General features: G+C 45.8%; 1 protein-coding gene across 1 annotated transcript; it reads left to right on the top strand.

The window, feature by feature from the left end:
* Window positions 1–14,345: 14,345 nt before the first annotated feature.
* On the top strand, window positions 14,346–15,565 carry LOC123141735 (E3 ubiquitin-protein ligase CIP8). Its single transcript, XM_044560811.1, has one exon. The coding sequence runs from the start codon at window positions 14,416–14,418 to the stop codon at window positions 15,328–15,330; it is 915 nt and encodes a 304-aa protein (XP_044416746.1). The 5' UTR covers window positions 14,346–14,415; the 3' UTR covers window positions 15,331–15,565.
* The last annotated feature ends 8,761 nt before the right edge of the window (window positions 15,566–24,326 follow it).

The following is a 24,326-nucleotide window of genomic DNA, read 5'->3' as shown; positions in this document are numbered from 1 at the left end:
ATTAGGTTTTCGTGGATGCCCCTGATGGTTTGGGGGTACGTAGGTATATGTAGGAGGAAGAAGTAGGTCGGTGGAGCCACGAGGGGCCCACGAGGGTGGAGGGCGCGCCTGGGGGGGGTAGGCGCGCCCCCTACCTCGTGCTCTCCTCGTCTGTTACTTGACGTCCACTCCAAGTCCTCTGGATCACGTTTGTTCCAAAAATCACGTTCCCAAAGGTTTCATTCCGTTTGGACTCCGTTTGATATTCTTTTTCTATGAAACTCTGAAATAGGCAAAAGAAACAACAATTTGGGCTGGGCCTCCGGTTAATAGGTTAGTCCCAAAAATAATATAAAAGTGTATAAATAAGCCCATTAAACATCCAAAACAGAATATATAATAGCATGGAACAATCAAAAATTATAGACACATTGGAGACGTATCAATGCATATCGTATAATCATATCCACGGATACTTGAGGTGACATTGGAGTATCTAGGTGACATTAGGGTTTTGGTTGATTTGCATCTTAAGGTGTTATTCTAGTACGAACTCTATGATAGATCGAACGGAAAGAATAGCTTCGTGTTATTTTACTACGGACTCTTGAATAGATTGATCAGAAAGAATAACTTTGAGGTGGTTTCGTACCCTACAATAATCTCTTCGTTTGTTCTCCGCTATTAGTGACTTTGGAGTGACTCTTTGTTGCATGTTGAGGGATATTTATATGATCCAATTATGTTATTATTGTTGAGAGAACTTGCACTAGTGAAAGTATGAACCCTAGGCCTTGTTTCAACGCATTGCAATACCATCTGTGCTCACTTTCACCATTAGTTACCTTGCTGTTTTTATATTTTCATATTACAAAAACCTATATCTACCATCTATATTGCACTTGTATCACCATCTCTTCGCCGAACTAGTGCACCTATACAATTTACCATTGTATTGGGTGTGTTGGGGACACAAGAGACTCTTTGTCATTTGGTTGCAGGGTTGTTTGAGAGAGACCATCTTCAACCTACGCCTCCCACGGATTGATAAATCTTAGGTCATCCACTTGAGAGAAATTTGCTACTGTCCTACAAACCTCTGCACTTGGAGGCCCAACAACGTATACAAGAAGAAGGTTGCGTAGTAGACATCAAGCAGTTTCTGGCGCCGTTGTCGGGGAGGCTAGGTAAGCGGCACTAACGCCCCGTCAACTAAGCAGTTTCTGGCGCCGTTGCCGGGCAGATGAGTGCTTGAAGGTATATCTTTAGATCTTGCAATCGAATCTTTTTGTTTCTTGTTTTATCACTAGTTTATTCTATAAAATAAAACTACAAAAAAATGGAATTAAGGTTGCCTCATATGCTTCATCTTTTTAATGTCTTTCGTGAAAATGATGGGAAGGAAAATTATGCTCAAGTACTAGAAGAAGAATTACATAGAATGCTTGGCATAAAATATGTGAATGATGAGCATGATTGCAATGTTGTTAGTATGAATTCTTTGAATACCCATGATGCTAATGATATGCAAAGCCACAAGCTTGGGGATGCTATGTTTGATGAAGATGATATGTTTTGTCCCCCAAGTTTTGATGAGCAAATTTATTATGATGATAGCATGCCTCCTATTTATGATGATTATATTGATGAAATGGGTTTGGAAGAGTGTCAACTTTAGGAAGTAATTATCCCACTATTTTGGAGGGTGTTGAATCTTATTGTGATAATTATGAAAGTGGATTTGGAGAGGTCATGACTTTATTTAGTGATGAATCCACTATTTCGGAAGAGGTTCCAATTGATTATGAGAATAAAGTTGCTATCTATGATGATTATTGTGATGACATGTATGCTATAAAGAATAATTATAACCATGAAACTTGTCATCATGATTTTAGTTTTCAATTGGATTATGCTTCACATGATAGTTATTTTGTTGAGTTTGCTCCCACTACTATTCATGAGAAGAAATTTGCTTATGTGGAGAGTAATAAAAATTCTATGCTTGTAGATCATGCAAAAAGAATGCTTTATGTGATAGTTATATTGTTGAATTCATTCATGATGCTACTGAAATTTATTATGAGGGAGGAATATATGCTTGTAGGAATTGCAATAATATCAAGTTTCCTCTCTATGTGCTTAAAGTTTTGAAGTTATGCTTGTTTTGCCTTCCAATGCTGGTTGATTATTGTTCCCATAAGTTGTTTGCTCAAAAATCCCTATGCATAGGAAGTGGGTTAGACTTAAATGTGCTAGTCATATTCTTCATGATTCTCTCTTTATGTTTCAATTCTTATCTTTTATGTGAGCATCATTGAAATCATCATGCCTAGCTAGGGGCGTTAAGCGTTAGCGCTTGTTGGGAGGCAACCCAATTTTATTTTTGTTCCTTGCTTTTTGTTCCTGTTTAGTAATAAATAATTCATCTAGCCTCTGTTTAGATGTGTTTTTATGTTTTAATTAGTGTTTGTGCCAAGTAGAACCTTTGGGAAGACTTGGGTGAAGTCTTTGTGATCTTGCTGTAAAAAACAGAAACTTTAGCGCTCACGAGATCAGCTGCCATGTTTTACTGGAGAGTGATTTTAGGTTGATTCTTTTTGCATATGATTAATAGACAAATTCCTCAGGTCCACCAATTTATTTCAGAATTTTGGAGTTCCAGAAGTATACGTTTGATACAGATTACTATAGACTGTTCTGTTTTTGACAGATTCTGTTTTCATTGTGTTGTTTGCTTATTTTGATGAATCTATGAGTAGTATCGGGGGGTATGAACCATAGAGAAGTTGGAGTAAAGTAGATATTACACCAATATAAATAAATAATGAGTTCACAACAGTACCAAAAGTGGTGGTTTTATTTTCTTATACTAACGGAGCTTACGAGTTTTCTGTTAAGTTTTGTGTTGTGAAGTTTTCAAGTTTTGGGTAAAGATTCGATGGACTATGGAATAAGGAGTGGCAAGAGCCTAAGATTGGGGATTCCCAAGGAATCCCAAGGTAATATTCAAGGACAACCAAGAGCCTAAGCTTGGGGATGCCCCGGATGGCATCCCCTCCTTCGTCTTCGTTCATCGGTAACTTTACTTGGAGCTATATTTTTATTCACCACATGATATGTGTTTTGCTTGGAGCATCATTTTATTTTCTTTTGTTTTGCTTGCTGTTTGAATAAAATACCAAGATCTGAAATTCTTAAATGTTAGAGAGTCTTCACATAGTTACATAATTATTCAACTACTCATTGATCTTCATTTATATCTTTCGGAGTAGTTTGTCATTTGCTCTAGTGCTTCACTTATATCCTTTTAGAGCACGGTGGTGGTTTTATTTTGAAGAAATAGATGAACTCTCATGCTTCACTTATATTATATTGAGAGTCCTAAACAGCATGGTATTTTGCTTTGGTTATGAAACTAGTCCTAATATGATAGGCATCCAAGATGGGTATAATAAAAACTTTCATATAAAGCGCATTGAATACTATGAGAAGTTTGATACTTGATGATTGTTTTGAGATATGAAGATGGTGATATTAGAGTCGTGCTAGTTGAGTAATTGTGGAATTGAGAAATACTTATGTTGAGGTTTGCAAGTCCCGTAGCATGCACGTATGGTAAACGTTGTGTGACAAATTTGAAGCATGAGGTGTTTCTTTGATTGTCCTTCTTATGAGTGGCGGTCGGGGACGAGCGATGGTCTTTTCCTACCAATCTATTCCCCTAGGAGCATGCGCGTAGTGCTTGGTTTTTGATGACTTGTAGATTTTTGCAATAAGTATGTGAGTTCTTTATGACTAATGCTGAGTCCATGGATTATACGCACTCTCACCCTTCCATCATTGCTAGCCTCTTCGGTACCGTGCACTGCCCTTTCTCACCTTGAGAGTTGGTGCAAAGTTTGCCAGTGCATCCAAACCCCGTGATATGATATGCTCTATCACACATAAACCTCCTTATATCTTCCTCAAAACAGCCACCATACCTACCTATTATGGCATTTCCATAGCCATTCCGAGATATATTGCCATGCAACTTTCCACCGTTCCGTTTATTATGACACACTTCATCATTGTCATATTGCCTTCCATGATCATGTAGTTGACATCGTATTTGTGGCAAGGCCACCATGCATAATTTCATACATGTCACTCTTTTTTCATTGCCCATCCCGGTACACCGCCGGAGGCATTCATATAGGGTCATACTTTGTTCTAGTATCGAGTTGTAATCTTTGAGTTGTAAATGAATAGAAGTGTGATGATCATCATTATTAGAGCATTGTCCCGAAAAAAAGAAAAAAAGAGAGAAAGGCCAAAAAAAGAAAGGCCAAATAAAAAAAGAAAAAGAGAGAAAGGCCAAATAAAAAGAAAGGCCCAGAAGGGACAATGCTACTATCCTTTTTCCACACTTGTGCTTCAAAGTAGCACCATGATCTTCATGATAGAGAGTTTCTTATATTGTCACTTTCATATACTAGTGGGAATTTTTCATTATAGAACATGGCTTGTATATTCCAACAATGGGCTTCCTCAAATGCCCTAGGTCTTCGTAAGCAAGCAAGTTGGATGCACACCCACTTAGTTTCTTTTGTTGAGCTTTCATACATTTATAGCTCTAGTGCATCCATTGCATGGCTGTCCCTACTCCTCACATTGACATCAATTGATGGGCATCTCCATAGCCCGTTGTTTAGCCGCGTCGATGTGAGACTTTCTCCCTTTTTGTCTTCTCCACACAACCTCCATCATTATATTCTATTCCACCCATAGTGCTATGTCCATGGCTCACGCTCATGTATTGCATGAAAGTTGAAAAAGTTTGAGAATAGTAAAGTATGAAACAATTGCTTGGCTTGTCATCGGGGTTGTGCATGATGGGAGCATTTTGTGTGACGAAAATGAAGCATGGCCAAACTATATGAATTTGTAGGGATGAGCTTTCTTTGGCTATGTTATTTTGAGAAGTCATAATTGCTTGGTTAGTATGCTTGAAGTATAATTATTTTTTTGTCAATATTAAACTTTTGTCTTGAATCTTATGGATCCGAATATTCTTGCCATAATAAAGAAGATTACATTGAAAATTATGTTAGGTAGCATTCCACATAAAAAATTTTGTTTTTATCATTTACCTACTCGAGGACGAGTAGGAATTAAGCTTGGGGATGCTTGATACGTCTCCAATGTATCTATAATTTTTGATTGTTCCATGCTATTATATTATCCATCTAGGATGTTTTATGTGCATTTATATGCTATTTTATATGATTTTTGGGACTAACCTATTAACCTAGAGCCCAGTGCCAGTTTCTATTTTTTCCTTGTTTTTGAGTATCGCAGAAAAGGAATACCAAACGGAGTCCTATTGACCTGCCAATTTTTGTGGATTTTTTATGGACCAAAAGAAGCCCACGGAGTATCGGAGATGGGCCAGAAGAGTCCCGAGGCACCCACGAGGGTGGGGGGCGCGCCCTAACCCCCTGGGCGCGCCCCCTACCTCGTGGCCGCCTCGGAGACCCCCCTGACTTGTTCCCGACGCCAAAACCTCTTATATATACCCAAACTTCCAGAACATAACCTAGATCGGGAGTTCCGCCGCCGTAAGCCTCTGTAGCCACCAAAAACCAATCGGGACCCTGTTCTGGCACCCTGCCGGAAGGGGGATCCCTCACCAGTGGCCATCTTCATCATCCCAATGCTCTCCATGACGAGGAGGGAGTAGTTGACCCTCGGGGCTGAGGGTATGTACCAGTAGCTATGTGTTTGATCTCTCTCTCTCTCGTGTTCTTGATTTGGCACGATCTTGATGTATCGTGAGTTTTGCTATTATAGTTGGATCTTATGATGTTTCTCCCCCTCTACTCTCTTGTGATGCATTGAGTTTTCCCTTTGAAGTTATCTTATCGGATTGAGTCTTTAAGGATTTGAGAACACTTGATGTATGTCTTGCGTGCTTATCTGTGGTGACAATGGGATATTCACGTGATCTATTTGATGTATGTTTTGGTGATCAACTTGCGGGTTCCGTAACATTGTGAACTTATGCATATGGGTTGGCACACGTTTTCGTCTTGACTCTCCGGTAGAAAATTGTAACACCCCGCATGTAACTTTCCATATTTGTAACTCCAACTCTTGCCATTTTCGGCTTTGTGTTATGATATTCCCTCCGTGGTCGGGTTTTGTTTTTCGTTTTGCATTTTGTTCATGTCTTGCATTTCATATCATGTCATCATGTGCATTGCATTTGCATACGTGTTCGTCTCATGCATCCGAGCATTTTCCCCGTTGTCCGTTTTGCAATCCGGCGCTCCCATCTCCTCCTGTGCACCCCTCTTGTTTTCTTTCGTGAGCGGGCGTCAAACGTTCTCGGAATGGTCCGAGGCTTGTCAAGTGGCCTTGTTATACTACCGGGAGACCACCGGTCAAGTTTCGTTCCATTTGGAGGTCGTTTGGTACTCCAACGGTTAACCGGGCATCCGCAAAGTCCATTTGTGTGTTGCAGAAAAACCCCTCTCAAAACCAGCCCAAAGCCCACCAAACTCTCTTCCATGCTCTAGGTCGTTCGATCACGATCGTGTGGGCGAAAACCGCGCCTCATTTGGAGCCTCCTAGCTCCCTCTACCTATAAATATGTGAGACCCCCGAAATTTTCGCAGTCCAAAGCCCTAACCCGCTCCTCGCGCCGCGCCGGACGTGTCCGCCGCCGGCCGGACAATTCGCGCCGCCGCCCCGGACCAGTGGCGCGCTGCCACGTGGCGCCGTACGCCGCGCCCGCCCGCCGGCCCGCCGAAGCCTGCCGCGGGCCCGCTGGCCCGTACACCGCCGCGCGCCTCCCCCCGCTCGCCTCCTGCGCCGCGCCGCCACCTCGCCTTGCCGCGCCGCCGCCCTCCGACCGCCGGCCGCCGCCGTGCGCCGCGTGCCCCGCCACCGCCGGCCATCGTCGCCGCCCTGCGCAGCCGCGGCTCCCCGCCTTCCTCGCCGGGCCCCGCCGCCGCACGTCGCCTCTCCTCCGGCCGGCCACCACCTCCTCCTCCGCCCTAGCTCCGGCGAGCGAGCTCGAACGCCGGCCCCGATCTGGATCCAGCGACAGGAAGGTTGACTTTTCCCGAAACCCCCCCCGAAAATTCCGAAGTCTGTGATTTTTTCGCAATAAGTATCCCTGTTCATCATTGCATAACTCTCTCCACATAGATTCGTTTCGCCCGTGTAATATGTCAAATTGTTCGTCTCGCGATGCTCTACATTTTGTTCAATTGCACCATGTTCATTAGAGGCCATCATGATGCCCAAATCTCTCGTGCAAGAGTGCTAGTTGCTGTTATCTGCTGGTTCTTAGCAGAACTTGGAGATTTGTCATTTTTGTATCTTTTAATCTGTGCATCTTATGGGCATGAGCTCTACATGTGTTTTATTGTATGCCATTCCATCTTTCTAGTGGAATATGCCATGTATTTTTGTGATCTCTGTGGTGACTAGCACAAGCATGCAAACTAGGCCCCGTAATGTTTCTGATTTCAGAGAGTGATTTCTCCAAGTCTTTGTCTGCTGTTATTTTGTTGCCATGTAAACTTGATGCTATAGAGAGATCCATGCATATTTTGGAGATGTTCAGTAAGGATTATTTTTATATATAGTTGTAATTGATCCATTCCTTCCCTTGTTTGCAATTATGGAGGGCCATAGCATGACTCAATCTTGCTGTACTTTTGCTATAAAATATTTCTGGCAGATTGTTTACGTGATATTCATTTTTGCCAAGCTTGTTGTAGTTGATCCATACATGCTATGCTTTTTTTCTTTCCATGGATACCTTCATAAACATGCCATCTTTCTGTAGGTATGATTGTTTTGACATGAATTTCTTTATGGTGAGTGCATCAAGCTCACTAAGAGGCCTTCATATTATTATTTCTGCCATGCTCTGTTTTTTGCTAAGTCTGAAACCTGATAACGAAACTTTCTATGTTTACATGCTTGCCATCATATCTTCTCGTCCTTTTTGGCTTATGATCAGTAAGGGACTTTTGTCATATGCATTTAGTAGAATACTGCAATGCCTTGTTTTACTATGTTAAGTTCCTGTAGCATGTTGATTTCGTGCTCTGAACATTGCTATCTGATGCTGTTTTCTGCATGTCCAGTAATTTCACTAAGTCTGTGATCCTGTTATCTTTTGCACTTTTGCCATGCTTGTTTGAGATTGTTATGTTGTGATCTAGCCATAGCTCAGTGTTCATCTTTTGTCAATCATCTCCTGTAGATTACTGCCATATGCTTTGTTGCTATGTTGGAGTGCTGTAGCTTTGTTACTTGTTGCATTTTAAGTGCTATCATGCTGTTGATCACAGATTCGTGTCATTCTTGTTTTGCTTGCCATTTGCAAACCGTACATCCGTTTCCGGTGATCTTTATATCGATTTCGACCGAAATCATCTCATCTTTACAGTGGCATGCTTGGTTTTCCAAGTTACTGCCTTGTTCATCATTTTTCTTCCGGAGCACGCATATGAATAGCATATCATATCTTGCATATCATACATATTTTGCATCATGTTGCTTGTGCATTTCTCGTGATTGATTGTGGTTCCGTTGCTTATGCTCTTGTCTTGGGTAGAGCTGGGAGACGAGTTCGTGAACGAGGAACCTGTTGAGTACGCTTACGAGGATCAAGCTTTCGACAACTCTGAGAACCTTGCAGGCAAGATGACCACCCCTCGAAATCACTTCTATCTTTGCTTTGCTAGTTGTTCGTTCTATTGCCATGCTGCGCTACCTATCACTTGCTATATCATGCCTCCCATATTGCCATGTCAGCCTCTAACCATCCTGTCCTAGCAAACCGTTGTTTGGCTAAGTTACCGCTTTTGCTCAGCCCTTCTTATAGCGTTGCTAGTTGCAGGTGAAGTTGAAGTTTGTTCCATGTCGGAACATGGATATGTTGGGATATCACAATATCTCTTATTTAATTAATGCATCTATATATTTTGGTAAAGGGTGGAAGGCTCGACCTTATGCCTGGTGTTTTGTTCCACTCTTGCCGCCCTAGTTTCTGTCATACCGGTATTATGTTCCTTGAGTTTGCGTTCCTTACGCGGTCGGGTGATTTATGGGACCCCCTGGACAGTTCGCCTTGAATAAAACTCCTCCAGCAAGGCCCAACCTTGGTTTTACCATTTGCCACCTAAGCCTTTTCCCCCGGGTTTTCGCGAGCCCGAGGGTCATCTTTATTTTAAACCCCCGGGCCAGTGCTCCTCTGAGTATTGGTCCAACCTGTCAGTCGCCGGTGGCCACCAGGGGCAACTCTGGTCTGGCCTATCGGAAGCTTGGACAATCCGGTGTGCCCTGAGAACGAGATATGTGCAGCTCCTATCGGGATTTGTCGGCACATTCGGGTGGCTTTGCTGGTCTTGTTTTACCATTGTCGAAATGTCTTGTAAACCGGGATTCCGAGACTGATCGGATCTTTCCGGGAGAAGGTTTATCCTTCGTTGACCGTGAGAGCTTATGATGGGCTAAGTTGGGACACCCCTGCAGGGTATTATCTTTCGAAAGCCGTGCCCGCGGTTATGAGGCAGATGGGAATTTGTTAATGTCCGGTTGTAGAGAACTTGTCACTTGACCCAATTAAAATACATCAACTGCGTGTGTAGCCGTGATGGTCTCTTCTCGACGGAGTCCGGGAAGTGGACACGGCTTGAGTTATGAATGACGTAAGTAGGAGTTCAGGATCACTTCTTGGTCATTACTAGATGACGACCGTTCCGTTGCTTCTCTTCTCGCTCTCTTTTGCGTATGTTAGCCACCATATATGATTTTTGCCTGCTGCAGCTCCACCTCATTACACCATCCTTTCCTATAAGCTTAAATAGTCTTGATCTCGCGGGTGTGAGATTGCTGAGTCCTCGTGACTCACAGATTCTACCAAACCAGTTGCAGGTGCCGACGATGCCAGTGCAGATGATGGGATCGATCTCAAGTGGGAGTTCGATGAGGAACGTGGTCGTTACTATGTGTCTTTTCCTGATGATCAGTAGTGGAGCCCAGTTGGGACGATCGGGGATCTAGCATTTGGGGTTATCTTATTTTCATTTGGATCTTGACCGTAGTCGGTCTATGTGTGTATTTTGGATGATGTATGAATTATATTTATGTATTGTGTGAAGTGGCGATTGTAAGCCAACTCTTTATCCCATTCTTGTTCATTACATGGGTTTGTGTGAAGATGACCCTTCTTGCGACAAAACCACTATGCGGTTATGCCTCTAAGTCGTGCCTCGACACGTGGGAGATATAGCCGCATCGTGGGCGTTACAAAAATTTGGGGCACTCTTTGAAGTTCTTTATGTTGGTTGAATAGATGAATCTGAGACTGTGTGATGCATATCATATAATCATACCCACGGATACTTGAGGTGACATTGGAGTATCTAGGTGACATTAGGGTTTTGGTTGATTTGCATCTTAAGGTGTTATTCTAGTAAAAACTCTATGATAGATCGAACGAAAAGAATAGCTTCGTGTTATTTTACTACGGACTCTTGACTAGATCGATCAGAAAGAATAACTTTGAGGTGGTTTCGTACCCTACAATAATCTCTTCGTTTGTTCTCCGCTATTAGTGACTTTGGAGTGAATCTTTGTTGCATGTTGAGGGATAGTTATATGATCCAATTATGTTATTATTGTTGAGAGAACTCGCACTAGTGAAAGTATGAACCCTAGGCCTTGTTTCAACGCATTGCAATACCGTTTGTGCTCACTTTCACCATTAGTTACCTTGCTGTTTTTATATTTTCATATTACAAAAACCTATATCTACCATCTATATTGCACTTGTATCACCATCTCTTCGCCGAACTAGTGCACCTATACAATTTACCATTGTATTGGGTGTGTTGGGGACACAAGAGACTCTTTGTTATTTGGTTGCAGGGTTGTTTGAGAGAGACCATCTTCAACCTACGACTCCCACGGATTGATAAACCTTAGGTCATCCACTTGAGGGAAATTTGCTACTATCCTACAAACCTCTGCACTTGGAGGCCCAACAACGTCTACAAGAAGAATGTTGCATAGTAGACATCAGGGGAATCCTACTCCCGGGAGTAGGACTCCCCCCTTGGGCGCGCCATGAGAGGGCCCTCCCCCTCATCCACTCCTTTATATACGGGGGAGGGGGCACCCCATAGACACACAAGTTGATCTCTTAGCCATGTGCGGTGCCCCCCTCCATCATAATCCACCTCGGTCATATCGTTGCAGTGCTTAGGCGAAGCCCTGCGCCGGTAGCTTCATCATCACCGTCATCACGCCGTCGTGCTGACGAAGCTTTCCCTCGACACTCAGCTGGATCGAGAGTTCGTGGGACGTCACCGAGCCGAACGTGTGCAGATCGCGGAGGTGCTGTACTTTCGGTACTAGGATCGGTCGGATCATGAAGACGTACGACTACATCAACCGCGTTGTCATAACGCTTCCGCTTACGGTCTACGAGGGTACGTGGACTACACTCTCCTCTCTCGTTGCTATGCTCACCATGATAGATCTTGCGTGTGCGTAGGATTTTTTTTTGAAATTACTACGTTCCCCAACATATACTGCCTAAAACAGAGACCCTATGCATACTCAAGTACCAAGGGAGCAACCATGGAGAAGCAAGGGAACAAGTCCGAGCCATGGCGGAAGAAGAGTAACAAGAGAAAGAAGAGCCATCACAAAAAATAAGGAGAAGAAGCGAAGGTCGACCATGCACTGAGGCCGGACATCCAGACTCAAGTCCGAACAAAAAGGCTCCCTGGATAACCTTCCGGCCTGCTTGTCCGTACCCAGCCTGGACATCCAGCTAGGCAATAGAAGGTTCGTCCCTCAAGCCGGACATTTGAACTGCTGGTCGGACATCCGACCGATGTTTGAACACCAGCTCGAACATCCGGTCTGTCAATTGTCGGACATCCTGCTAGCTGTCCGGACATCCGGACCCTGCCTGCGAGGAGTTCGGCCGGAGAGGCCATGTATCCCTCTTTTCCCTCTTAGAATATAAATATTCATCCCCAACCTCCTCATTAGGGTTATAAAAACATACTCCCTCTGTCTTAAAATAAATGTCTCATTTTGTACTAACTTTAGTACAACAAAATAAATGTCTCACTTTGTATTAACTTTAGTACATAGTTGTAGTAACGTTGAGACACTTATTTTAGGACGGAGTGAGTATTAAACTAAATTTGAGAGGCCTTTGTTCATCTATCAGTCCTTTTGAGATCAAGGCCTCCTTTGGAGAAGATCCATCTTGGTTTAAGGCCCCATCTCTCTTAGAGATTTGGAAGACTATCCACCTCTGAAGACCTTATCTCCCTAGTGGATTTGGGAAGAACTGCCCTATCTACTTACTTACTGTTTGTCGATCTTGTGACTGTTGTGTGCATTTGTGGAGAGAGAACATGTGTGATTGGATCTATATCCATGAGTGGTTGTGTTTGTGATTTCTTGTGTTTCCCTTGTGATTTAGTGTTCCTCTTGATCCACCCCTAATTCGTGAAAGATTCGGCAACCTAGGGTTTGATACTATATCATGTTTACATATCGCACTTTTATGTATTGGATAGATGCACTTTGTGAACCTATGAACTCCGGTCCAGATTTTAGATAAGAATCGCCTTCCAACAATTTTTACAAGTACTTTTATTTTTAGTTTTGTTCTATTCCTAAAATACAAAAAAATACCACATTATCTTCTAATTATCTTGTGCAACTAGCAAGACTAGTAAGGTTGACACCCCTTGATAACTTTGTTGGGGACACAAGTGAAGTTTTATTTGGATTGCAGAATATTATACTGTTGCAGGGCAACCACACCTCTGCAGATTGATGCCTTGGTTTCGAAAACTGAGGGAAATTTACAAAAACACCCATATCTACTGAGATATCATACATCTCTAACCTAACTCTCCGGGCTCACCGACTCATATCCGCTGATCTTAAGAGAACACACCGGCATACCTTGACAAATCTCAACATATCGACCGATCTTAAGAGGACACATCTCTAACCTAACTATCTCCCCCGTGTGTTTTCTAAGAGAATAACATGACTGTATGGCATCGAAAGCAAAGCATATGCAAGGTTGAGGCAACTTGGCGAGGCCGACAACAGCTTTATATGAAGAAGGTTTTTGCTCGCAATTTTGGTCATGTAAGTTTTTTAGTTTACCTCTAGGGAGAGTAATATTGTGGTGCATATACTAGCTAGATGTGCAAGGGGAGGGTTTTTTTTGCGGCTGCTTTTTTTCGGGGGTGGGGGGAGGGGGGTTATTCTTGATGATCTTCTGGCAGACGATATGCCCATTTTGCCAATCAATAAAGCACGTCATGAAGGTTTTTTGGGAACACCACCGGCAGGACGCCGCCCCTCACTACCCCGATAGCCTTTAGTTTTTTTCTTTATCGTCTTCGTTAGCGTTGCGTCACTATGCACCCGCCTTCAGGCTTGTATCCGCTTTGCTGTGTTGTTTCGCTAAACCTTGTTGCACTTTGACAGACGTGTCGGATTTGTAAGGGCTTCAGCTTAAGGCCGGGCAAACTCCTCCTTTAAAAAAAGTCATGAAGGTTTTTTATTAAAAAACAAGACAGGCATAGAAAGCAAAGCATATGCAAGGTGGAGGCAACTTGTGTGTGTGGGGGGGGGGGGGTATTCTTGATGATCTTCTGGCAGATGATGTGCCCATTTTGCCAATCAATAAAGCATGTCATGAAGGTTTTTAGGGGACACCACCGGCAGGACGCCGCCCCTCGCTTGCCCAATGGCCTTTAGTTTTTTTTTCTTTAGCGTCTTCGTTAGCGCTGCCTCGCTATGTACCCGCGTTGGGGCTTGTATCCGTTTTGCTGTGTTGTTTCGCTAAACCCTGTTGCACTTTGGCGGGCGTGTCGGATTTCTAAGGGCCTCAGTTTAAGACCAGGCAAGCGCCTCCTTTCTAAAAAAACGTCATAAATGTTTTTTATAAAAAAAAAGAGAGAGAGACTTAGGGCCAGATTTTTTTTGTTTTTGTTTTTGCGAGTACGTAGGGCTGGCGCTGAGCCTACTTGGCGGGCGTCGTTTCGGCCCAGGAGCGAGCGAGCACAACGGACCCGTTGCTCACCTGCAGACGTCGCGTCGCGTCGTGCACGCCCGCCTCGTTCCCGTCGCCGGCGCCGGACGTCCGGTACACCAACCCAACCCAAACCCATCCCATCCCATCCCATCCCAATTTTAAAGCGCGCACAAAAGGTAGGGGAGAAAATAAAACAAAACAAAAGCCAGGCGAAGCGCGGCGCAGCGAGTGGACGAAAGCAAACAGGGCAAAGAGAGGGAGAGCGAGCGAGCAGCACCGCACCGGCAGCGCAAACGTCCCCACCCCACCCCCACCCCCACCCTGCCTTTGGGCCGCTGCCACCAATGGCGAATAATTCGCTCTCCCACCACCTCCTCCTCCCGCTCGCCGGCGACGACGACCCCGCCGCCTCCTCCTCCGCCCTCACCTTCCCCTCCTTCTGGCCGCCCTTCCCCTCCCTCCTCTCCGACTCCGACTCCGACGCCGCGCCCTTCTTCCCTCCCCGCCGCATGGACCGCTGCGTCGCCGCCCGGCAGGAGACCGCCGCGGCGTTCCTCGGCCTCGACTTCCACGACGAGGACTACGGCGCCGACTGGGCGGTGGCGCCGGACGAGCCCGGCCTGCCGCTCTGCTGGGACTGCCTGCAGCTGGAGGAGCACGACGCGCACCAGCGCTGGGACCTCGCGCTGAGCGACGCCGACGAGTGGGAGCAGGTCGCCGCCCGGGGCCACGAGGAGGCCCAGCCCCCCGCGCCGCGGAGCCTCGAGTGGGAGGTGCTCCTCGCCGCCAACAACCTGGGGAGCCTCTTGATCGACGAGGACGTCGACGACGTCGGCGTCGGGGGCATCGAGACGTATTTCCTCGACGGCGCCGACGACGACGACATGCTGTTCGGGCAGATGGCCGCGGAGGCGGAGCACGAGGCCCCGGCCAAGGGCGGGCGGGCGGCCGCGAAGGCCGCCGTGGAGGGCCTCCCGACGGTGGTGGTCGCGGTCCGGGGCTGCGCGCAGTGCGCGGTGTGCAAGGACGGCATCGAGGCCGGCGAGGGGGCCCGGAGGCTGCCGTGCGCGCACCTCTACCACGACGCCTGCATCCTGCCGTGGCTCGCCATCCGCAACACCTGCCCGCTGTGCCGCCACGAGCTGCCCACCGACGACCCCGAGTACGAGAAGTGGAAGGCCAGGCGGGCCGCCGGCGATGCCGATGCCGATGCCAACGGCGACAGGTTCGGCATCGCCGCCGGTCATCCTGCTGAATGATGACTAAAGAGATCAGTAATTTGCTTCATGGATTAGGCATTGTGGTGCCGGTACATTTGCGGTAGCTCGGTGTGTTGCAGAAATTCTTTTTGATCATGAAGGGGAGCGGCATGAAATCGATGTGAATTGGCGGGGTTTTTTTCATACAGAATGATACGAATAAGGTGCATTTTAAATTCGAATAATGGTGTATGTAGATGCAATCATCCAATCCGATGAGTCTGTTCTTTTCCAATGGAATGCAAAGAGAAGGACTAAGAATCAATGACGAGTCCTCCACTCTGTCGCTGAACGATATCTGTATCTAGCGGCGTAGCCACCCAAAATTCAGCAAAGTTCTTCCAGCAATTACTGATCATCCTGGAAGGAGAAACAATCCAAACTGGACAATTCTTCCGGCAAAATTGACCTCAAAGCAAAAGTATTTCACAAGCTGAATTGTTTCTGAAAATATTTCACACCGCTGACCCTTTTGTGCAGAGCCTAACAGCTACGCGCTGCACTCTACTATGCAGCTCCTTACAGCTAGGCGCTACACAGTGTAGTGCAGCGCCTAGCTGTCGGACGCTGCACAGGTGTGGCGCCTGAGTGTTAGACGCACGCTGCACAATAAAGTGCAGCGCCTTACTGTCAGGCGCTACACATTAGAGGTCAACTGGGTGAAATACTTTTAAAAATAGTTCACTTTGTAAAATAGTTTCGCCTCGAGATCAAATTTGTGCCTTTTGCCGATTCTTCCAGCAAAGTTCCATTTGAGAAACTCTGTTTCTGACGAGACAGGGCAGGTTTATGCACTCTGCTGGCACTGGACCATCCTGAATCTGAAGTGAAACGAAATGAGAAAATCCCAAACAAAGTGGGGGCAAATACTCAAAGCCAACTGAACTCGTGCGTTTCTTGCTCTGCACGAGGCGTGGCGCTTGAGATAGTGTCACCCGAGTGTTGACTCTGCCCGGCGAAGGTCAGCGGGACCTTTCTACCGTTCGAAGATAGGCCGGCGGCCCATGTTGCCCCGCAGCTTTGCGTATGGAAGTGGCGTTGCCGTTCGCACGTATGCGTCGCGACGTGAAGGGGAGGAGTACGGAGCGGAGATGCGCGGCGTCGCAGCAAACGTAATCCGCCCTCGACGCGAGGAATCCAATGATGAAAATGGTTCGAGATTTGGACGCATGGTTTAAGAGATAAAACATTTTAAATAAACGGATCTACAAAAAAGAGAAAACTCCCAGGTTGCGACAAGTGGCGCGCTGCATGGGTGCCACTTGTCGCGACCTGGGAAAGTGAAGTGTTCTTTGCAACGAGTACTCCTTAATTAGTGATTTCGCTGGAATGCTCGAGACCAGCGTTTATAGGGGCTGAGCAGATGGGCCTGTGTTTTCTGGGCTGGGCTGGGCTGCACCGATGACTTGATGAGTAGTAGTAAAAAAAATGTTTGATTTTGGAGGGCATGCGTGTGTATATATATAGATGAGTGTTTTGCGTTAGTACTGTGTTAAAAAAAAGGTGGGAGACAAGCAAAGGCTGCCGATCGAACAGAACAGCTCGCCGCCGCGTGTTGTGTAAAGGCGGCCACCTCGCCGGCGCGCCGGCCTCGTGAACGCCGAACCCTACTGCTGCATGTGCTTGCTTGTTTTCCGCACGTAGTGGTAGCAGTGGCTTGGAAGCACGGCGTCCTCGCTCGGAAAAGGAGGTGGCCCGGTTCAAGGAATGGAATCGACCCCTCCTCCCGCCGAAGGAACCAATGCAGCTGTTCTGTTCGATCGGCAGCCTTTGCTTGTCTCCCACCTTTTTTTTTAACGCAGTACTAACGCAAAACACTCATCTATATATATACACACGCATGCCCTCCAAATTCAAACATTTTTTTTACTACTACTCATCAAGTCATCGGTGCAGCCCAGCCCAGCCCAGAAAACACAGGCCCATCTGCTCAGCCCCTATAAACGCTGGTCTCGAGCATTCCAGCGAAATCACTAATTGAGGAGTACTCGTTGCAAAGAACACTTCACTTTCCCAGGTCGCGACAAGTGGCACCCATGCAGCGCGCCACTTGTCGCAACCTGGGAGTTTTCTCTTTTTTGTAGATCCGTTTATTTAAAATGTTTTATCTCTTAAACCGTGCGTCCAAATCTCGAACCATTTTCACCATTGGATTCCTCGCGTCGAGATCTTCAAAACTAGATCCCATGTTGATAAGTTTGGACGAACTTTTTTTTCATGAAAAAAACCGGACGAAGAAAACCGGGCGAAAAAACCGAACCGGGAGCATGGTTTTTTTCTGTTTCCGAAAGAGGCACGCCCGTGCCTCTCGCGAAATCACAACCGTGCCTCTTGTGGAATCAAAACCGTGACTCTCGTGGAATCAAAACCGTGACTCTCGTGAGAGGAAAAAAACAGAAAACACGTTTTTTTCCGTTTTCGAGAGGCACGGCCGTGACTCTCGCGAAAGCACAACCGTGCCTCTCGCGAAAGCAAAACCGTGACTCTCGCGACAGAAAAAAAAACAGAAAACGCGTATTTTTTTCCCTTTCCGAGAGGCACGGCCGTGACTCTCGCGAAAGCACAACCGTGCCTCTCGCGAAAGCACAACCGTGACTCTCGCGACAGAAAAAAAACAGAAAACGCGTATTTTTTCCCTTTCCGAGAGGCACGGCCGTGACTCTCGCGAAAGCACAACCGTGCCTCTCGCGGAAGCAAAACCGTGACTCGCGAAAGAAAAAAAACAGAAAACGCGTTTTGTTTTTTCCTTTCCGAGTGGCACGGCCGTGACTCTCGTGAAAGCACAACCGTGCCTCTCGCGGAAGCAAAACCGTGACTCTCGCGAAAGAAAAAAAAAATAGAAAACGCGTTTTTTCGTTTCCGAAAGGCACGGCCGTGACTCTCACTAAAGCACAACCGTGCCTCTCGCGGAAGAAAAACCGTGACTTTTGCGAAAGAAAAAAAAAGAAAAACATTTTTTTCATGCAAAATTTTTTTTGATCAAAAAGTTAAGAAAGACCGGGGGAAAACCAAAATGTCGAAAAACCCCCAAAAAACCGTTTAAAAAGCCGAAAACGCGTGCGAAAAAAAAACAAAATCCGAAGGGAGCGTCCAGAGCGCGACACGTGGCGAATGGCTGAGAGCGCGCCAAGTGGCGCTGATCGTTACGAGGCTCCCGAAGGAGCGCTCGTTAACTAGTTGCTCTCGCATTCCAGCGGGCTGCTGCCTGCAACACCTCTCGACGCCTCATATTTGGCACGTATTGGCTGTTTAAATTGACAATACCAATTTTTACCTCAAAATTTGACTACTTCCAAAAAATCTGAGAAAACTCTTGTAAATACTACTCCCTCCGTCCAAAAATACTTGTCAGAGAAAGGATGTATCTAGAACTAAAATACATCTAGATTCATCCATTTCTCGGACAAGTATTTCCGGACGGAGGGAGTACATGTGACTAGTATGAATCTGGGAAAGTTTGAGCATCTTCGGACAAAGGGATTGGTATATAATAGCTATTTTGACAAAATGTCCAAATTTTGTTTCATAAATTGTCATATAAAAATTAAAAAAATTCCAGTAAGTACTACATGCTTACAGTAGTAATCTAGGAAACTGTAAGTTTATTTTCACAATATGATTAGGAGATAACAGCTATTTTGCTCAACTGATCCTAATTTTGGTTGAATATTTGATAGTTTTCAAAAATTCTAAAAAAAACTCTAGTAAATAGTACATATGACCAGTAGCAATCTGGTAAAGTTTGAGCTTATTTGCACAAAAGGATTAGGAGAAAATTGCTTTTTTCTTCTAAAAGGGGTTTAACTTACTCGTCATTAACTTTGAGCCCCCCCCCCCCACTTCATTTTCTTTCTGGATCGCCGCTGCGCGCATACACTCGTCCCTATGAACGCACACACGCACACCCTACCCCTATGAGCACCTCCGAGAGACTGACTCGGCATATCATCTCGGGGACCTGGCCCGGTTTCTTTGTTGATGTAGAGCGCACATGAATGCGATGCGCACAACGGTGTTTTGATCGTGCAATATCATACCAGGGCATTATACCTTTTTCCTGGCTCGTCGCATGTGTTTGTTGGTTCCAAATTGAAAGGAAAAAAACAGCATGACTATACATCATGGGACGGGCTTTGTCTCGCATAAAATAATGCTAATAATAAAATAAATAAGAAATTTGTGGCAGTAAAATGTTCCCGCGTTTCAGACAAAATGTATGTGAAATTTAAAAAAATTTACATAATTCACAAAAGACATGTGCTGTTTCAAAAATTCTCCATACATTTCAGAAAATGTGTTACTTTTTGAAAGAGTTAATACAATCAAACCCATTAACGGTGGCGCAAAGGGCGCCTCCTGGTGATGTCCACCACTCTCTTTTACTGTGTGAGGTGAAAAAAAAGAAAACCGAAGAAGAGGAAAAAAGAGAAATGGATCGCCCTCGTTCCCGTTCACCACCGCCCCGATTCCTCTCCCTCTCCCTATTTGGCCGCCGCCACCACTCACCGACACCCTTCCCACAGCCTGCACCCCAGCCCCTCTCTCCTCCGTTCACCTTATCCCCACCACCGGCGAGCTGCTCTCCCCCCTCGCTCCAGATTGAGCAGCAGGTCTGGATCCACGGTCACGATGGCGTGAGTGCTCCCCGTCGGATCGCTTCCGTTCCCGAGCGAAGGAGGAGGAGGCAACGCCGCACGGCTAGCTCGGTGGTCGTGGCATTGTTCCGCGGCTGGTTTGCCTTCGGTTCAGCGGGGCGGATTGTTGGGGAACGTAGCATCCAATTTTAAAAAATTTCCTACGATCACGCAAGATCTATCTAGGAGATGCATAGCAACGAGAGGGGGAGAGTGTGTCCACGTACCCTCGTAGACAGAAAGCGGAAGCGTTAGTTTAACGCGGTTGATGTAGTCGAACGTCTTCTCGATTCAACCGATCAAGTACCGAACGTATGACACCTCCGAGTTCAGCACACGTTTAGCTCGATGACGTCCCTCGAACTATTGATCCAACAAAGTGTCGAGGGAGAGTTTTGTCAGCACGACAGCGTGATGACGGTGATGGTGAAGTGATCTGCGCAGGGCTTCGCCTAAGCACTACGACAATATGACCAGAGGAGTAAACGGTGGAGGGGCCACCGCACACGGCTAAGAACAATTGATGTGTCTTAGAGGTGCCCCCCGCCCTCGTATATAAAGGAGGGAGAGGGGGGAGGCCGGCCTGGGGCGTGCCAAGTGGGAAGAGTCCCACTTGGACCCCTAGTCCAATTCGGCCCCCCTTTCGCTTTACTGGAAGGGGAAAGGGGGAAGGAGAGGGAGGAGGAGAAGGAAAGGGGGACCGCGCCCCCTCCCCTTGTCCAATTCGGACTCCCCATGGGGGGGGGGGCGCGCCACCCCCTTGGGGGCTTCCTTGCCTCCCCTCTATGGCCCATATGGCCCATATCTTTCCCCTGGGGGTTTCGGTAACCCCCCCGGTACTCTGATATGTACCCGATACATTCCGAAACACTTCCTGTGTCCGAATACTATCGTCCAATGTATCAATCTTTACTTCTCGACCATTTCGAGACTCCTCGTCATGTCCGTGATCTCATCCGGGACTCCGAACAATCTTCGGTCACCAAAAAACACATAACTCATAATACAAATCGTCATCGAACGTTAAGCGTGTGGACCCTGCGGGTTCGAGAACTATGTAGACATGACCGAGACACATCTCCGGTCAATAACCAATAGTGGAACCTAGATGCTCATATTGGTTCCTACATATTCTACGAAGATCTTTATCGGTCAAACCGTAATGACAACATACGTCATTCCTTTTGTCATCGGTATGTTACTTGCCCGAGATTCGATCGTTGGTATCTTCATACCTAGTTCAATCTCGTTACCGACAAGTCTCTTTACTCGTTCTGTAATGCATCATCCCGTAACTAACTCATTATTCACATTGCTTGCAAGGCTTATCATGATGTGCATTACCGAGAGGGCCCAGAGATACCTCTCCGATACTCGAAGTGAAAAATCCTAATCTCGATCTATGCCAACCCAACAAACACCTTCGGAGACAACTATAGAGCATCTTTATAATCACCCAGTTACATTGTGAAGTTTGATACCACACAAGGTGTTCCTCTGGTATTCGGGAGTTGCATAATCTCATAGTCAAAGGAATATGTATAAGTCATGAAGAAAGCAATAGCAATAAAACTTAACGATCATTATGCTAATCTAACGGATGGGTCTTGTCCATCACATCATTCTCCTAATGATGTGATCCCGTTCATCAAATGACAACACATGTCTATGGTCAGGAAACGTAACCATCTTTGATTAACGAGCTAGTCTAGTAGAGGCATACTAGGGACACTGAGTTTTATCTATGTATCCATACATGTATCAAGTTTCGGGTTAATACAATTCAAGCATGAGTAATAAACATTTATAATGATATAAGGAAATATAAATAAAAACTTTATTATTGCCTCTAGGGCATATTTTCTTCAGTCTCCCACTAGCACTAGAGTCAATAATCTAGATTACATTGTAATGATTCTCACACCCATGGAGTCTTGGTGCTGATCATGTTTTGCTCATGGAAGAGGCTTAGTCAACGGGCCTGCCACATTTAGATCTGTATGTATTTTGCAAATCTCTATGTCTCCCTCCTTGACTTGATCACAGATGGAGTTGAAGCGTCTCTTGATGTGTTTGGTTCTCTTGTGAAATCTGGATTCCTTCGCTAAGGCAATTGCTCCAGTATTGTCACAAAAGATTTTCATTGGACCCGATGCACTAGGTATTACACCTAGATCGGATATGAACTCCTTCATCCAGACTCCTTCATTTGCTGCTTCCGAAGCAGCTATGTACTTCGCATTACACGTAGATCCCGCCACGACGCTTTGCTTGGAACTGCACCAACTGACAGCTCCACCATACAATATAAATACGTATCCGGTTTGTGACTTAGTGTCGTCCGGATCAGTGTCAAAACTAGCATCGACGTAACCATTTACGACGGGCTCTTTGTCACCTCCATAAACGAGAAACATATCCTTAGTCCTTTTCAGGTACTTCAGGATGTCCTTGACTGTTGTCCAGTGATCCACTCCTGGATTACTTTGGTACCTCCCTGCTAAACTTATAGCAAGGCACACATCAGGTCTGGTACACAACATTGCATACATGATAGAACCTATGGCTGAGGCATAGGGAATGACTTTCATTTTCTCTCTATCTTCTGCAGTGGTCGGGCATTGAGTCTGACTCAATTTCACACCTTATAACACAGGCAAGAACCCTTTCTTTGACTGATCCATTTTGAACTTCTTCAAAACTTTATCAAGGTATGTGCTTTGTGAAAGTCCAATTAAGCATCTTGATCTATCTCTATAGATCTTGATGCCCAATATATAAGCAGCTTCACCGAGGTCTTTCATTGAAAAATTCTTATTCAAGTATCCTTTTATGCTATCCAGAAATTCTATATCATTTCTAATCAACAATATGTCATCCACATATAATATTAGAAATGCTACAGAACTCCCACTCACTTTTTGTAAATACAAGCTTCTCCAAAAGTATGTATAAAACCATATGCTTTGATCGCACTATCAAAGCGTATATTCCAACTCCGAGATGCTTGCACCAGTTCATAAATGGATCACTGGAGCTTGCACACTTTGTTAGCACCTTTAGGATCGACAAAACCTTCTGGTTGCATCATATACAGCTCTTCTTTAAGAAATCCATTAAGGAATGTAGTTTTGACGTCCATTTGCCAGATTCCATAATCATAAAATGCGGCAATTGCTAACATGATTTGGACAGACTTAAGCATCGCTATGGGTGAGAAGGCCTCATCGTGGTCAACTCCTTGAACTTGTCGAAAACATTTCGCAACAAGTCGAGCTTTGTAGACAGTAACATTACCATCAGCGTCAGTCTTCTTCTTGAAAATCCATTTATTCTCTATGGCTTGCCGATCATCGGGCAAGTCAACCAAAGTCCATACTTTGTTCTCATACATGGATCCCATCTCAGATTTCATGGCCTCAAGCCATTTCGCGGAATCTGGGCTCATCATCGCTTCTTCATAGTTCATAGGTTCGTCATGGTCTAGTAACATGACCTCCAGAACAGGATTACCATACCACTCTGGTGTGGAACGTACCCTAGTTGACCTACGAGGTTCGGTAGTAACTTGATCTGAAGTTTCATGATCATCATCATTAGCTGCTGGGGAACGTAGTATTTCAAAAAAATTCCTACGATCACGCAAGATCTATCTAGGAGAAGCAAAGCAACGAGCGGGGAGAGTGTGTCCACGTACCCTCGTAGACCGAAAGCGGAAGCGTTTAGTAACGTGGTTGATGTAGTCGAACGTCTTCACGATCCAACCGATCCAAGCACCGAACGTACGACACCTCCTTGTTCAGCACACGTTCAGCTCGATGACGTCCCTCGAGCTCTTGATCCAGTTGAGGTTGAGGGAGAGTTCCGTCAGCACGACGGCGTGGCGACGGTGATGATGAAGTTACGGGCGTAGGGCTTCGCCTAAGCACTACGATGATATGACCGAGGTGTGTAACTGTGGAGGGGGGCACCGCACATGGCTAAGAGAAGGCTTGGTGTGCCTTTGGGGTGCCCCCTCCCACGTATATAAAGGGGGGAGGAGGGGGGCCGGCCCAAGGGGGGACGCACCATGGGGGGAGTCCTACTTGGACTCCCGGTCCAAGTAGGATCCCCCATTTCCTATTCGACTAGGAGAAGGAGGGAAGGAGGAGGAGAAGAGAAGGAAAGGGGGGCCGCCCCCAACCCTATTTTAATTCGGTTTGGGCTTGGGGGCGTGCGCCTCCACCTGGCCGCCTCCTCCTCTCTCCACTAGGGCCCATGAAGGCCCATTAACTCCCCGGGTGGAGGGTCCGGTAACCCCCGATACTCCGAAAAATGTGCGAACCTTTCCGAAACCATTCCGGTGTCCAAACACGGCCTTCC

The sequence above is a fragment of the Triticum aestivum genome, chromosome 6D (assembly GCF_018294505.1).
Source record: "Triticum aestivum cultivar Chinese Spring chromosome 6D, IWGSC CS RefSeq v2.1, whole genome shotgun sequence".
In the NCBI taxonomy this organism is placed as follows: Eukaryota; Viridiplantae; Streptophyta; class Magnoliopsida; order Poales; family Poaceae; genus Triticum; species Triticum aestivum.
This window is presented reverse-complemented; position numbering and strand designations above follow the sequence as displayed.